At 44.1% G+C, this 15199-nt stretch overlaps 1 protein-coding gene across 1 annotated transcript; it reads right to left on the bottom strand.

Moving 5' to 3' along the window:
• Positions 1-12947: 12947 nt before the first annotated feature.
• On the bottom strand, positions 12948-15199 carry LOC6600785 (poly(U)-specific endoribonuclease homolog). Its single transcript, XM_026992795.1, has 4 exons — positions 15009-15199; positions 13803-14922; positions 13315-13744; positions 12948-13263 (listed from the first exon to the last, which is right to left on the bottom strand). The coding sequence occupies exons 1-4, from the start codon at positions 15073-15075 to the stop codon at positions 13030-13032; spliced, it is 1851 nt and encodes a 616-aa protein (XP_026848596.1). The 5' UTR covers positions 15076-15199; the 3' UTR covers positions 12948-13029.

Genomic DNA, 15199 nt, shown 5'->3' with positions numbered 1-15199 from the left:
TGCAATTGTGACGGCTCGGGGCACTGACGCGAAGGCCGCTTAACGAATGAAAGTGCAGATATATCGTTTCTTTTTTACATACACACACACAGACATACGTATGTATGGGATTGGCACTGCCAGTGGGACCGGGACTGGGACTGGTACCGACAACGAGACCGACACCGACACCGAAGCGCAATGAAATGCAACGGCAGAGACGAACGACCGGCAGAAACAATAACAACAGCGACTACGACGTTTATTAATTCCTCGCATGATTGCAGAAGATCCGAGGGGAATGGAATGGGTGGAGTTGATCATCTGCTACAGTGTTCGAGTTATATGCTGTATGAAAAGGGTCCATCCCTACGACTGTGGCTCGTCCCTTTCACCGCGATCTGTGTGCAGGTGTGTGTTGATGCTTCTCTAGCAGCGGTAGCCAGAGTAACTCCAATATCATATAGAAGTCCATCTATCTCTGTATACCCCTTGAGTGTGTCCGACCCACATAAAGAGCTGGATGAATCTTCATCTCTCTATTAACTCCGCTTTTAATACTTTTGCTCCGGAAATCACTGTATCTGTATCGTCCTAGCCTCCCTGGTTCTCCAAGAAATGGTCCTGCTTAAGGAACAGAAAATCCAGGCTCTATAAAAATTACCAGAAACTGGCTCCATGTCTGTCTTCCTACAATATTCCTCAAAATACAAAATTCCTTACCCTTGAATAGTCTGCTCTATAATCTATACCTTTCCCAATGTAGTAGAAATTTCCGTAGTGATCCTTAAAAAGTTTTTTGTCAGTCAAATGCATTTTCTAAGTCCCTTCGTTAACAGAATAAAACAGAATCTTCTGCTGCTGCAGATTTATTGCAGATTTATTCGCCACCTTTTTCCAATCAACGTACTCCCCTCATATTTACAGCGCATCCACTCCGTATCCCTACCATCTACCTCATGCTATCAGCATTTTTCTACCTTTCTTTGAGGAAAGCGTTCTTCTGCAAGGCTTGACATCTATGGAAATATAATTCTTTGCGCGTCCAGATAAAGTCCCTATGCCAACCCTTGACCATTCTTGTCAATCTCTCTTTGGAACAATCTTGTCTCCCAGTGATTAGGAATGAATCCATCATCACACAAGATCTAATATTGAAAACTACCGATCGCAAGGCTTTCCGCCATCCCGAAGCTTCTTGCGTTCCTGGTCACCCGCTAATTGCAACATCTATGCTGCAGCTTGATATCTCTGTCGCAACACGGGTTTTTAAACATCGATCATCATCGAATAACCTTCTCGAGGGCTCTACTATAATCAACCGAGGCTTTCAAAGTGGTTTTCAAACGGAGGTAATTTTTACGGATTTTAGTAAGACATTTGATTATATTAACCATACTCTAAAATATGAGAGGCTGTCTTTATTAGGTTTCCCAAAACATCTTTTATATTGGATTTAGCCTATTGTCAAATATTGTTAGTGTTACATCAGGAGTGCCACCGGGAAGTCATCTGGGTCCGCCTCTGTTCATTTTATTCCTGAATGATCTTCCTCAAGTCATAACGTACTCTACAATATAGCCGCAACAGTTAATAAAGCTAAGGGTGTTTTAGCGTTCCTCAAGAGTTGGTCCAAGGAGTTTGACGACCCGTATGTAACCAAATAACTGTACATCTCGCTAGTCGTCCGATATTGGATAAAGACAGCATAAAGACGAGTCAGTGCAAAAACAATTTCTAATTTTTGCCCAGTTGAACTGAGACTCTGGTAGAATCTTACCGATCTAGGCTTACATTTTTAAGACCTGGCCGTTGCACCGTCATAATAGGGATATATTCGTGCACAAGCTCCTTCTCGGCATTGTGGACTCCCAAACTCTTTTGGGTCAGATTGACTTTTCAGTTTCTTCTAGACCTACCCGTATTTTTCATCCTATCATCCTTTTCATTCTATCCGCTTACCCATAAGTCGGTCAAATAATGCCGAGCCTTTTAGGGTTATATGCCATAATTATGGTTTCCTTTGCCATATCCCCCGAACTATCCCTTAAGATTATAGCACTTTATATTTACCATCATCTGAATTTGGAAAATTTGTAAAAATGTTTTCTTTCTTCCACTCCTGTATTTATCGTCAATTCTATTACTACTATTTTACGGTAGGAGTACTTATCTGTATGATATTTTCTGTGCTGATACATGAAATACTCAGTGTTAATTTTCCATGTTATTAAATATAAAAAACCTTTCATAAAGAGTAGGTGGAAGTGGATATAACTTGGGTGTTAGTTAGAAGGAAGGGTTTCCGACCTTATAAGGTGTACATATTATTGATCAGCATCAATAGCCGACTCGATATGGCTGTATCTGTTTGCCCGTCTGTCCAACCATCCGTCCAACATTTAGAGACACAGAATCATAAAAAATGACCAGATAGCCAGAAATGAAATTAAAGTCCAAGCTCATGCTCTCTTTCTAACACTCATCCTGGTCCAGTGCGAGACATCTGGCGGAGGGGAGCGAAAATCGGGTATAGATGTGGAGCCGCGGCCCTTGCCACGCCTCTCGGCGTTCCCGCTCTATACTGGAGTTTCGTTACCATTCCTTCGCAGAGGGTTTTGAGGGCTTTGAAACAATTTTGATGGGGAATGTGATTCTCGTGGCACCCTCCGTATTGGTTATCCAATCTTTTTGATAATTCACATGCCACATACGAGTACGCTTCACAGTGTGAAGGTGATTTGACTTTAATTATTTTTAAAAACACTTGAAAAACGAGCCAGAACCTTGTTAGCCGCGGCAAGGGCTGCGTAAGCGCCAGTCTCTGCCTTTTGGCAGTGCAGTTCTTAAAAGGGACGAGGTGATTAGTTAATTAATGCGGCGAGGGATCTCTCCCAATTTTGGGTGAGAGAGGGGAAAGACTAGAGAGAAAGAGAGGAACCATGGGTCTTAGTTATGTTCTAATATTAATTCTTGCACATTCTTTTATCCCCATCACACCTATTGACCTATTTGATTCGCATTTTAAAATATTATTATAAATGTACATATCCTCTATATATTTATACCATTATTCATATAATCTCATGAATAGTATAAAAGAGAATATACAGAGAATATTCTACAGATGTTAATATGAAATGAAAACGCCCAGAAATGTACATGGCACATACTATGTGTATTATGATAATGTTTTGGCCAAAAGAATATTAAGCAGATGCGTCAAGACAGAGAAGAGCCGAGTCCGACAAACGCTTGTGTCGATTTGTTTTCTGCTTTTTGCTGTGCGGCCTTTTCTCGGGTAAAACTTTCACCTGTTTCGGGGCAAATTCCTTAAACATAAATATTTATGCCCAAAACCGCAGGAAAAAAAAAAACGAGTGAAAATAAAAAGAGTGGCTGAAAGTGTCGCCATTTGGTTTCGGATTTGGGTTTGGATTTGTGGCCGTTACTGAGTAGATTTGGAGTTTGAATGGGAATCGGAATCAGATTTGGGCCTGGCACAGTAACGATGTTTGTTGCCAAATGGACTGACAAGTGCCTACGAATTGGCTGCGTCGCGTCGATCGGGGAACCCGTTTCCAAGCACCGGCGAGACACGAGCACTTTAGGTAGACCGTTGCTGCGGCTTCGGCTTGGGCTGCGTCTTCGGCTGCGGCTTCGGCTTCGGCTGCTGCTGTCTTGCCGCTTCATCATCCAACACGTACGCATTCGCGCTCTCACTCTCGCCATGTATCACCATCTCTCTTTTTCTCTTCGCGCTCTCTCTCTCTCTCTCTCTCTCTATCGAGCTGCTTTTTGGGCTACACCAACATTGGCGCACAAAAATCTTGGCTCAACTACGAGTTCGACCGCATTCCAATGCTAAGTCGTCGCGACGCGTCGCTGCCTGCAGTCCATGTTTAATTCTAAGGCAGCAACAACTACAGCAACAACTACAGCACGATCAATGAGCAAATATCCAGTGATGTGGAATGACAGTCAAAAGAATTCCATTTGCTTTTAATTGTTAGATCATTGGCACAGAAAAGTACGACATTTTTGTGGCTCGAATTGATTCGAAGCATAGATCGGAAATGCTTACTCATATGTATGCACGTATTTAGTAGGTGCATACATAGATACATTTTACATACATACATAGATACTTCTTTTTGGAAATTCATTCAAACTACAATCGAACGATTTATCTCGAGAATTGCTGTGATTATCGATTAAATTGGTAACTGAGTTAACTGATGGTAAATTCGGGCATCCTGTTCGAAATCTGAATGGATCTTAACTTATTATTCCATGGGGGCCAAATATCCATTAAACTTATGCGTCAGTGCTGCTTTCCCAGATGGGCATTACTTCTGGATTCATCGCACTGTTCATATTCATATCATATCGGGACAAGGATCAACCGTATCTCATGCTAGCATTATCTTATGAAATGCATTCTTAAAAGAATTCAAAGAATGTATTCTATTTCTAGTTCAACGTACATATTTACATACTCGTATTCATTCTCTTCTTCCTCCCGTTTCGTGCCATAACACGACAATAATAACAGAAGACAGAACTTGTTTATCCCAGTTCGTTGCCTAAGTCGTCGTTAATTTCGTCAATATCCATAGAAAAAGAATTGATTTTCCAGAATGCAGCAGATATGGGAAATGTTTTTTTCTATTCTACACCCATGTGCCCCATGACCGAATGAAACAGGAACGGAACCCTTTTGTTCGATTTCTAAAATGATTAGTTAACGACACACAGATACACACACACACACACAGTGGTAGTAACGTTAACCGCACCTGTTTAAGTGCTCAAGATGCTTAAATGTTAAGTTATGCATAAGCGAGAGTTATGTATATGTTGGTGTGCGTACAGCGTGTGTGTGTGTGTGTATCTGTGACTGGTTGAATGGCTTTCGTTAGCCAGGTTCGTGTGTTGACTGTCGCGACTGTCTCGACTATGGAATATTGACACATTCTTGGCATTGCTTAGAGTTTGAATGGCCCTAGCCGTGGGACAGGGACAGGGGTGCGGCTGCCACGAAGTGAAACTCGATAGATGCCAAGTATCTCGTATCTCGTATATCGCCAAACACCACTCAATCCTCAATCATCCACCTGCTGCCACACGCACGCCCAAATGCGATCTTTAATTAGTTGGCTTTTCCTAATTTTGGTTTTCGCTTTTCGATCTCTTTTTACTCGCAAATACTCGTATTGCGTTTTCCAATCAAGTCGCTTTGACGAACTGCATTTGCAATTCGAGCAGCAATTAATTTCGGTTCGCTTCGATTTACTTTCAGCTCGCGTTTTCGCGTTTTTGCGTTTTCGCGTTTTCGTCTGCCCAACCAGCACAACCGCTGCATTATTGAGCATAATCTGCTGGCTGTTTGTAATCTGTTTTCGTATCCCATTCCCCCATTTTACAACATACAGTACAGCACATATGATTATTCGATATGCGATCTGGCTTTCAACACGAATGCGTGTAGAGATACAAAGATACAGATGCGGATTCAGGCCTCTAAAGCATCCGAAGAAACTGCCTCGCTGTGAGGTGAACTTTGAAAGCCAAGATCCTTGCCACTAGTGTTATTTGCAGGACTGCTAATGTCTAGTTTTTACCTCTATTTCGCATTGGGAACAACAGCAACGTCCACAATTTACTGTGTGCCTGTCTGACGGACAGTTTGACTCATTGGCTAAAAGCTTTGGCCAAAAGCAGACAACAGTCAACTGGCAATCGCTTGGCCCGGTGTGCCCTGGTGTGCCCTGGTCTCGCGTGGTCGGGTCTGCCTTGTCTAGGCTTGTCTAGGGAGTGACTAGTCATATATTACGGCTGCTGTTGGTGTTGTTGCATTAAGCGGCTTACTTGCCGCTGCTCTTGGCCTGGCCCGAGTATTTCTCTCTTTTTTTTCGAGTTGGACAAATAGAAAACTTCATGTAGAAAGAAGAAATATTTAGCAACAAGCCCAAGTCGACACACGATTTCACTACCGCCAGGGCCAGAGCCAGAGCCAGAGTCAGGCCAGTGTCAGAGCCAGACCCAGAGGCAAATGGTATAAGCCAAGTTCGAGCTAAAATGGCGACACACACACACGCAGAGAACTGGCAAGAGTAAGCCAAAAGGCCAATAAACCTTTGGAGAAAAATATAAAAAAAGCGCGCCATGTTGCCAGTCAAAGAAACAAAGTGGTGTTGTTGTTCAAGTTGCTGCCGCTGCCGCTGCCGCTGCCACTGCCGCTGCTCATCGATACACACAGATACAGTGAAGACAGCACAACACTTATTCGTAGATACGATTTAAATATTCACTCACACAGATACGCCGCTCGGCCGCTCTGCCGCTCTGCCGGATAGCTGTACGAGTATGAGCATGCAGAAACAGAAAAAGGGAAATTTTCAAAAGTGGTTGTTAGCTCTATTGTCCCGCTGCTGTGGCTGTTGCATTAAGTGGAGAAGATAACTGAAAGTGCCAGCCAGTGTTGGCTGTTGATGACAACATCAGCAGCATCGGCGGCATTAGCAATGCATTAAATATTCTAAAATTCAAATCCATTATCGAGGTGTGCCGCTTGACGAAGCTTTCGCAATCATTTTGTGTGTTGTGCCCTGCTGGCGCACCCGCAGCCGCACACACAACAGCGCCCACAATCCCCCACAGTCCGGGAAACGAAGACAACTGAGTTTTGGGGGCGTACTAAAGTGTGGGGCAAATGAATTCGGGTCCAAAGCCACATAATCTGCTCAGGCTGCAACGTTGAAGCAGACGGAGGTGAGCTGTCATCCAAGAATCAAGAGGGGAAATTGTATCCAGGGGAGACGATTAACACCAGCCTAACCTTAATTCGAGAAGTGCCGCCCAACGACTTCATGCGGGGACAGCTTTAGTAGTATAATACATATGCCCACTTGACTTGTCATTCTTAATAAACATAAATATATGTACATACTATGCGGGGTCGTAGGTGATTCCTTCTGATTCAACCTTTTATCAATGGTCTTTCCGAAAACTTTATCCAAATGCCTACCAAATTCACCAAACACCATCATTTCGCATCACCCAGATCGCTTAAGCGTTAAAAGCCATGATTAGGCCTTTTAGCCAAAAACGAAATCAATGACCACTGGCATGGTGTGACGAAGAAGATGGGGATTCCCCCCCCCCCCCCCCCCCCCCCCCCCTTCACCCCCACACAAAAATCAAAGCAAATTACAAATTTCACTCGGCGGATCTGCCCGTTTCCCTTGCTGTTCATTTTCGCTGTGACTGTTTTGTTTAAGTAAAGTAAAAGTCTATTAACATCTTTGTCGCATTAGCATGATGGTGTGCGTGTGTGTGTGTGTGTGCATGCCTTTGTTGTGTCTGTGAGCGCTGTTTGGAATATTTGGCATTTGTGGCTTATTGCTGCCAGCGTAGGCAGAATTAAAATGAATAGCGAAAAGATTAGGAAGAGCAAGGCAAGATATGCAGATCTATTGTACAGAACAACAACAAATAAAGGACCACTTTGATGGGACTACTAAAAATGCAGGAAATAAAGGTATGCTTTAGAATGAACTCGAGAATACCCTCTCGTTCTTGCCCATTCGATTCGTTCCTCTTCGCTTGAACCTTGTGCGAATGAGTCTTACGTGAGCGCACTCATTCACTCAAACTCTATCGAATGCCGGTTTATTGCCATTCATGCCACACACACACACATACATACATATTGTACATATTTGTACTTATTCAGATTGAAGTGCCACCAATTCTGAAGGTGCTGACAACTAGGCGAAAAGGCAAAGGACCAAGCAGGCGATTCAACGGAACGGAAGAACGAGGAAAACAAAAGACTGAGGCTGAGAACACGAACCAAGAAGCAAGAGCTGACAGATGAAAACTGGAAGCCATGGACGCGAGTGGTGGTGGGACGAAGAGTCAGTGCAAGCAAGAAAAAGCACTGGGGCGTTGATGTACGGAAGTGGCTCGCACACACTCTCACAGACACACACACACACACACACACACACGCACAGAAACAAATATTCGAGCAAGGGGCCGCTGCGGCATTCCTCGATGGCCGGAACCAGTTTTCTTATGCTTCCACTACCAATTTTTTATTGTATGTAGCTTTTCGCCTGGTTTTCGTCGATTTTTTTCCTCTTTGCACGTCTAACTGTTTGCCGTGCTTTACCGTTGCAATCGTTCTTGGTATTCTTGCCAAATCGTTGCCGTCGCCGTCGCCGTCGCTGTCCATTTGCGGAGAAAATCGAATCGTAGCCATGCCAATTCGAACCGAACACGCCTGGAATCTGATTGGGACGATCCCTTCCAATAACACGAAAAAGAGAAAAAAACAAAATGGAAATGGAAATGCAGCGGGGCGAGGGACTGTAGGCGATCGCATTCGCTCCCACATGCATACTCGTATGTACATATGTATGACTCAAACACACGTGCACGCCATGGGATGGGGGAGGATATTCATTCCGTTCATATCCAAATTCAATTCAATTCATATTGATTGCATCACTTCCAGAACTGCCAAATATTTACATACAATGTGTAGTTATATTTAGTTGTGATTGGCAGCGGTGAGTGTTCTGGGGGGTGTGGATGGATGAGAAAGATAATTTTCTTGGCAATGGCACTGAGATTGGAATTGTGGGACGCATTAATAGATGGATTGTGGATATTTCACTTCTTTCTCCCTACAGTCATGAGGTAGCTTCCTTCCAGCGCGCCTCCGATCCTATCTTTTCTTATTAACCATTTCCTCTGATCCGCCTATCTCTGGAATTCGGATTTGAATTTCAAGAGAGCGAGCGGTACTGGGTATGGCAAAAGGTTATATCTATTTTAGTTTTGCATACATACATATGTGTGTTCACCTCTCGCTCTCTCTCTCTCTATTTCTCTTTACACTACTCACTTGCTGTATTGTTGCTTTTCGTTTCAGTTAACCGTTCTGCTGCTGCCGATGTTGTTGGTGTTGTTGGTGTCGTTTGCTGGTATGCGTTTGTGTTTGTGTTTTAATGTGTTTTGTGCTCGTTTCGTCGTTTTTTTCTCTCCCTCTCTATGACTGCTTCTTCGTGGTTGCTTTTAGCGTCACTTCGTCACCGCACAGAACATAACAAAGTATGTATGTATGATGTATGTATGCACATAAGATGATGAACGAACTCTGCTACATTTCATTGCCGAGTCTAATTCTGCTTCTTACGATTCCGCTTTCTGCAGTCGTAGCTTTAGCTGTGGCGGCGGATCTTGTTCTTTTTCTTTTTTTTATTGAATATGGTCGAGTTTAAGTTGCTTTACATATAACAATTATATTTAAACGGCACAGGCGGGTGAGTAGCAAAAAAAAAAGAAAGATCTTGTTGTGACTGGTGGTTGTGTGTGTGAGATAGTGTGTATTTCTTTTGTGGTCGTAGTTGTAGGTCGTGGCACGCCGCGCACCAAAAAAATTCACTACAAACTTCTCCGGCAGTCAAGCAGCAACTGAAACAACGGCTTTGCAGTCGTAGACTGCCTCACCTGTTGATCTGATCCAACGAGAGGCTGCTACGACTTGGCACAGAGCGAGGCTAAAAACAGGTTTCCAGAAATCAAAGCCAGGCGGGCTCATTTTCGAATGACCGAAAGTATCGATGAACAGCTATCGATAGCTCGGCTCAGCTTTGCACGATTTCGATTGAATCCTCTACCGATAAGTGCGACCACCTCAGTGTTAGAAACTGGTTGCGGGCGCGCGCATTTGAATCGTTTCCCTTTCAGATGGTGAGAGAGCCGATTGCGTCGCACAGTGGGGCCTCTGACATTTCCGTAGCAAAATTAATAACATCTGAACGAATAAAGGAATGTTCATGAAAATGAATCAAAATCTTTAAAGTTGTATATTCTGTTTACACTAGGCTGGAGTTATTGAGTTTTGGGCAAAAAAAAAGGTTTTTTATACCCAATCCTCAAAGAGTATAGGGGTATATTAAATTTGTGGGGAAAGTGGATACATATAGGCAAAAGTTCATTTTTGACGCAATATTGTAAAACCTTTAGACGCCGTGGAATCGTGCACTTGTGCGGACTACATTTTGAAGGGTTTTTCTTTCAAATGCAGTTTCATGGTGGCATCTTAATTTGTTTAGAAGTTATTAAATTAGCAAGTTGAAACGGCCGAGTGTTCCACTGCACTATGGTCCAGAAGTCGTTTTTTTTGGCATAAAGTCTAGTTTTGAAGCTAGAGCCTTGAAACTTTGCACAGTTATTTTGAGTATTTTTATAAAATTTCGGTTTTTTTTTGTTTTAGATTCGACCACGCCATCGACCCCCTTCCCCAGAGCACCTCAGATTTGTTTAACACAGAGCTCGAAATTAAAGCTAGAGCTTTTAAATTTTGTACATATACTTGTATACTTGTACTTGTTCTTGTTTTTTTTTTTGCATAAAGTCGGAAGTTTAAATTACATACTTCAAATTTATTAAATTTTGTTGTTAAATCATTATACATATATAATATCTTATTTCAAATTATCAATATTTATATATAAACTATGGAAATTTATTATTCGTGTTATTATTATTATCATTTGCAAGATCAGACGCCAGTTTCCTTTTTAATCTTGTCTCTGCATTTGTATAATGTAATGTTGGACGTCCCATTTTCTTTGGTGTCTTACAATTTTCATCAACAATAATTGTTATTTTAGAAGCCATCCATTTAGCATGGGTGGTCATAAACCGTTCCATCATTTTGTTGCACTTCAGAAGGTTTCTTTTAATGAAGGATTCAAAATTACTGATTTTTTTTTATCTATTTCTCTTTTTTTTTCATTTTCCAAATGGTTGTTATTGATTTTACTGTAAATTCAATGTGAGACAGATTTTTTTTGTCGATTGTTGTTGCGCCAAATATCGATGAGATCGCTATGCAAAAACTCGAACTTTCCTGAATATTAACAAATTTAAAGAAAAGGGGCCAAAACGGGCCAAAGTTGTTACTTTCCAGTCAATTACAACATTTGTAGGTACAAACTCACATAGTTAGTTTTTCTCAGCAGAACTCTGTTCATTTGTTATATTCTACGAAACACAGGGGACGCAGTTAAATTTTCTACAAAAATGCACATAAATTGGACATTGCACAACACTTAAATCTTGGGACTACACATAAAATAACTAAATACATTAGATACTACATACCTTTATCTTCATTTTCCATTTTTAGCCGAATTTATTTGAGCAAATTTACTCGGTCGCCACGTAAAAATGTAAACAAGTAATTTGGCGCCAATTTTTTTCCCACAATCACCTGATCGATTGTTCACTTTCAAAAGCTCGCCAAAATCTTCAGGGAAGCTAAATAATTTTTTTTTTTTCATTTTTAATATGTATGATGAATTTACTTTGAGAATTTGCAAGAAAAAACGTAATCCATTCACATAAAAATTTCGACTTTATGCCAAAAAAAACGAATTCTGGACCATAGTGCACTGTGAGACGGTATAAAGTACGCGATTCAAGAAGATCAAGAAATGCTAAATGCAACACCTGTCTGACGAGCTGTGAGTAACAGCATGCACATTGAAAATTAAATTGCTAATGGTTGTTGCACTAACATTTTGAATTAAATGTGGCAGAAAACAGCTGTCTACCCCGCTGGGGAGCGCATGTTACGGGCACAACCGATTAGGTTACGCTCGCAGGCAAATTTGAGGTTGGGTTGAAACAAAAAATTATTTATAAGCAAGGCACCAGCTACATAAATTGGCCTGGCAATGGTGCCGAATTTTTATAAATGCATAAATATGTCATCTATTTTTTTCGTTTTGTGATTACGATTAGTTTTGTTGTATAAAATATGTTCCGTTTTGAAAACGTTGCGTTTTGTAAAAACGGGAGCACCAATTTTGTCGTTTTCGAAAGTAAATCGCAATGTTTTTGGGCAGGTTCTGCCTGATAATCATCCAAATTGGATGCAATTTTTAAATAAACTTAACGATTCAAACAAATTACTAGCCATTTTATTTTGGGATCTCACATGTCTATTGGATGACCAAGTTTTATCTGAAGAGGCCGAAAAACATGTACGGGAACGTTGTAAGTCGCAGCTAGGGCCGCGACTCTGCAGAGGGCGCACAGTGCAAGAGGAAGAGAGAGAATAAGTAAGCGCGGGGAAGGCGTTGCGTAGATACTGCCATTTTATTTCTTCCTTCTGGCTATAATAATGACCCAATCTAAACAAAACTCGGAAATCTGGTAGATATTGTACTTTTCTATGATTGTGTGCTTTCGGGTTTCTCGTATATTCAAAATCGTGGTTGCCACCTATTGTCGTCCTTTTTGGGGGTGTGGGAGAATGTATAGTCTTTGAGAACTAAATCGGACAGATAGCCAGACGGAAGGGCAGACAGACATGGCTATATTCCTTCTGTAGTCTATAAGTCTTGAAGTCAGAAATCAGAAACTATAGCCGCAAGTATTAAACAATATTTAATTAAAATTGATCTGGATCCACAGAAATGTGTTGAACGAGTTTTAAATGGATTTGGTACAATGCCAGGTTTGTAGGCTGCTATCGTATATCCTATACCTATGAGAAAACGATCTTTGAAAATGGTCTTATTAGTTTTAAAAAAGTTCTCCAAAAAGATAAAACCCATTTCGCCGCACTGCAATACAGATGACCCCTTGATTCGACATTTTAGATGGCTAAAAATGTATTGAGTGGCGCTCGGATTGTGGTAGTAAAATAAGAGGTGATCATGGAAATCAGGTTAGATATATTTCTGATAATTAAAATCTTCTTCATTGACAACAGTAGTACTTATCATTTATCACGGTAATCGTTGTATGGCGTTAAATTTCAGTTGAAGAGATGGAAAAAGCCTGCAGTGACAGTGAGAGTTATACAAGGCTCTAGTAGGGTATGCAAAAAATCGGACTCTCATGGTATCGTATATATCTGCTTTACGAAAGACAAGTCATATTCGTGCACTTTTCTTTATTTATTACAGCGTCAAAAAAAAATAGTTTATATAGGACTACAGGAATAGACTGTTCAACTGTTTAGATCTCGGGGTATGCGCTGCCAATCAGGTTCTTCCCTCGGTAGCGCCAGGAGTAGGTGACGATGCCGAACTTGCTGTTGCCCAGGGAGACGGGGCAGGTGCGGTCGGGACGCAGTTGAAAACAGACCGTGTACAGGGCCAGCTCCAGCTCCGGCGAGGTGCCCACGAAGACGGTGTTCACGGGCTTGTTCTGTCCTTGGTGGGCGAAGCGGATCTTCAGCACCTTTCCTTTCTAAAAGAAAATGTGTGGATATCATTTGAAACAGAGCCTAGGTCCTCTTACCGTGCCAATGTCCTGCTCCTTCATGTAACCCTTGTAGTCGAGGCGACCCGCCTGCTCCTCCTCGCTGATGTACACCCAGTTGTGGAAGCCTATGATGGTTCCGTTCTTGACCTCGTAGACGAAGACGTGCTCGAAGCCGGAGCTGCCGATCTTGCCCTGACCGCGCGAGTACTGAGTGAACCACAGCTCCTTGACCAGGTCGCGGTGCGTCTTGGGGTCGGGCGTAACCAGGCCCTTCTGCTGCAGGAACTGCATCGCATGCCGCATCACCGATGTGGCCATCACTGCGTCCAGGAAGTCGTTCTCCTCCTTCCGCTCGTTGGCCGTCACGTGCTCGTTGACCAGTGTGTCGTGCTCGTAGTTATTGAAGAGCAATTTCATCTTGGCAATGGTCGGGGACTCGAAGGCCTTGGCGTCCACCTGGAGGAGTCTGCAAGTGGCATATGCTATTAGTGTTATCCGATATTTTGTGCCTCCGATGAACTTACGGATTGGGGGCCTCGTCGGCACTGTCGATGGAGCGCGTTCGCCCTTGCAGGTTCACCTGGACCAGGCTGATCTGGCTGTTGCTCTCTTTAGTGTACAGCTGCTCTGTCAGCTGGCGGATCTCATCGTCGCTGGCCACCGAGTTGCCGGACGAATGGAAGCCCGGCCGAACTGTGGTCGTGGCAGCTCCCCCTGCACTGCTTTGTCCTCCCGTTCCCCCTGTATGCGGCACAAAGGACACTCCATTGGCGGGCGTCGGATTGGTCGAGGGTTTGGCCGGATGCACGGGGTCCAGTGGGTGCACGGGCGTGGGCAGAGGCCGTCCCCAGGCGGAGGGCGATGAAGGAGTCGGAGTCGGAGACGGAGTGGGTGTGGGAGTGGGAAGAGCATTGGGAGAGGAAGGTACCGAAGGGGACTGGACCGCGGGCAGAGGCGGATATTCTTCTTTCACGGATGGGCGGCGGGGACCGGGCAGCGCCGGGAAATCCTCCTTCAGCTGTGGCTTGGCTGTCGATGTTCCGGATCCGGGCTGGACATTGGGCGTCTTTGGTCGCTGGGTGGAGGTTGTTCCCCCGAAGCTTGCCAGTGGATCCAGGCCCGGACGTCCGGCCGCACCTCCTGCACTGCCTGCACCGCCACCACCGCCGTAGCTCAAATCGTAGCTGTTCGGCTGCGGCTTCTGGGGGCGGTAGGGGGCGAATCCAGGGGGCAAATTGGGTACCCCGCCTGCTTCCTGGGGACGTCCCTGGGGTGGTTGATGGGGCGGCTTAGTGCTGGAGGTGCGACTACCGACACCCACTCCGTCTGAGGGCCACTGGGGAGCGTTTGCAGCTCCGAAAGGGGAGGAGCTGGGGGTATCAGGCCGTGGGCCCAAGGGCATCAGCGGGGCATGAGAGATTACCAGCGGCGGGGGCTTCTGGGCGGCCGCGGGAGTGGCAGCCACAGAGCTTGGCCTGGCGGTGGTAGTCGTTGACGTGGTGCTGGTGGTGGCCTCCGTAGCGGACGGATCGCCGCTGCTGCCGAAGAACTTCTTGAAGCCGCCGAACCAGCTGGACTTCTTTGTTGTAGCCTCAACCACGTCCAGCGGGGCTGGCGTGATCTCGATCTCGCTCTTGTAGCCTGCTGATAATGGCAATATTCCAGTCAGTACCCGTCAATCAAGCATTTCCCTCTGCTAATGGCCGTCTGGCCTGACCCTATCCACTTACCTGCGATTTGGCAGTGCCCGGCGAGGGCCAGGCACACAAAGAGCGCACTCAATGCCAGGTAACGCATTTCGCACTCCGTATATTAACACTTTGCCTTGGAACACTTTCGCTGGGACTGGGATTGGGTTTGGGCTTGGGCTTGACTGCTGCTGGGACGAGAGACAGCGCGACCGACCACTCAGAGATTCAGT

The sequence above is a fragment of the Drosophila persimilis genome, unplaced genomic scaffold, assembly GCF_003286085.1.
Source record: "Drosophila persimilis strain 14011-0111.01,24,50 unplaced genomic scaffold, DperRS2 tig00000793-arrow-arrow-pilon, whole genome shotgun sequence".
Taxonomy (NCBI): domain Eukaryota; kingdom Metazoa; phylum Arthropoda; class Insecta; order Diptera; family Drosophilidae; genus Drosophila; species Drosophila persimilis.
Note: the sequence above shows the minus strand (reverse complement) of the source record. Positions and strands in the feature narration are given on the sequence as shown.

Coding starts and splice junctions, on each gene's coding strand:
- LOC6600785 (XM_026992795.1), bottom strand. CDS start 15,075: ATGCGTTACCTGGCATTGAGTGCGCTCTTTGTGTGCCTGGCCCTCGCC. Junction 14,923..15,008: donor CGGGCACTGCCAAATCGCAG/GTAAGTGGATAG, acceptor TGCCATTATCAG/CAGGCTACAAGAGCGAGATC. Junction 13,264..13,314: donor AGGAGCAGGACATTGGCACG/GTAAGAGGACCT, acceptor ATTTTCTTTTAG/AAAGGAAAGGTGCTGAAGAT.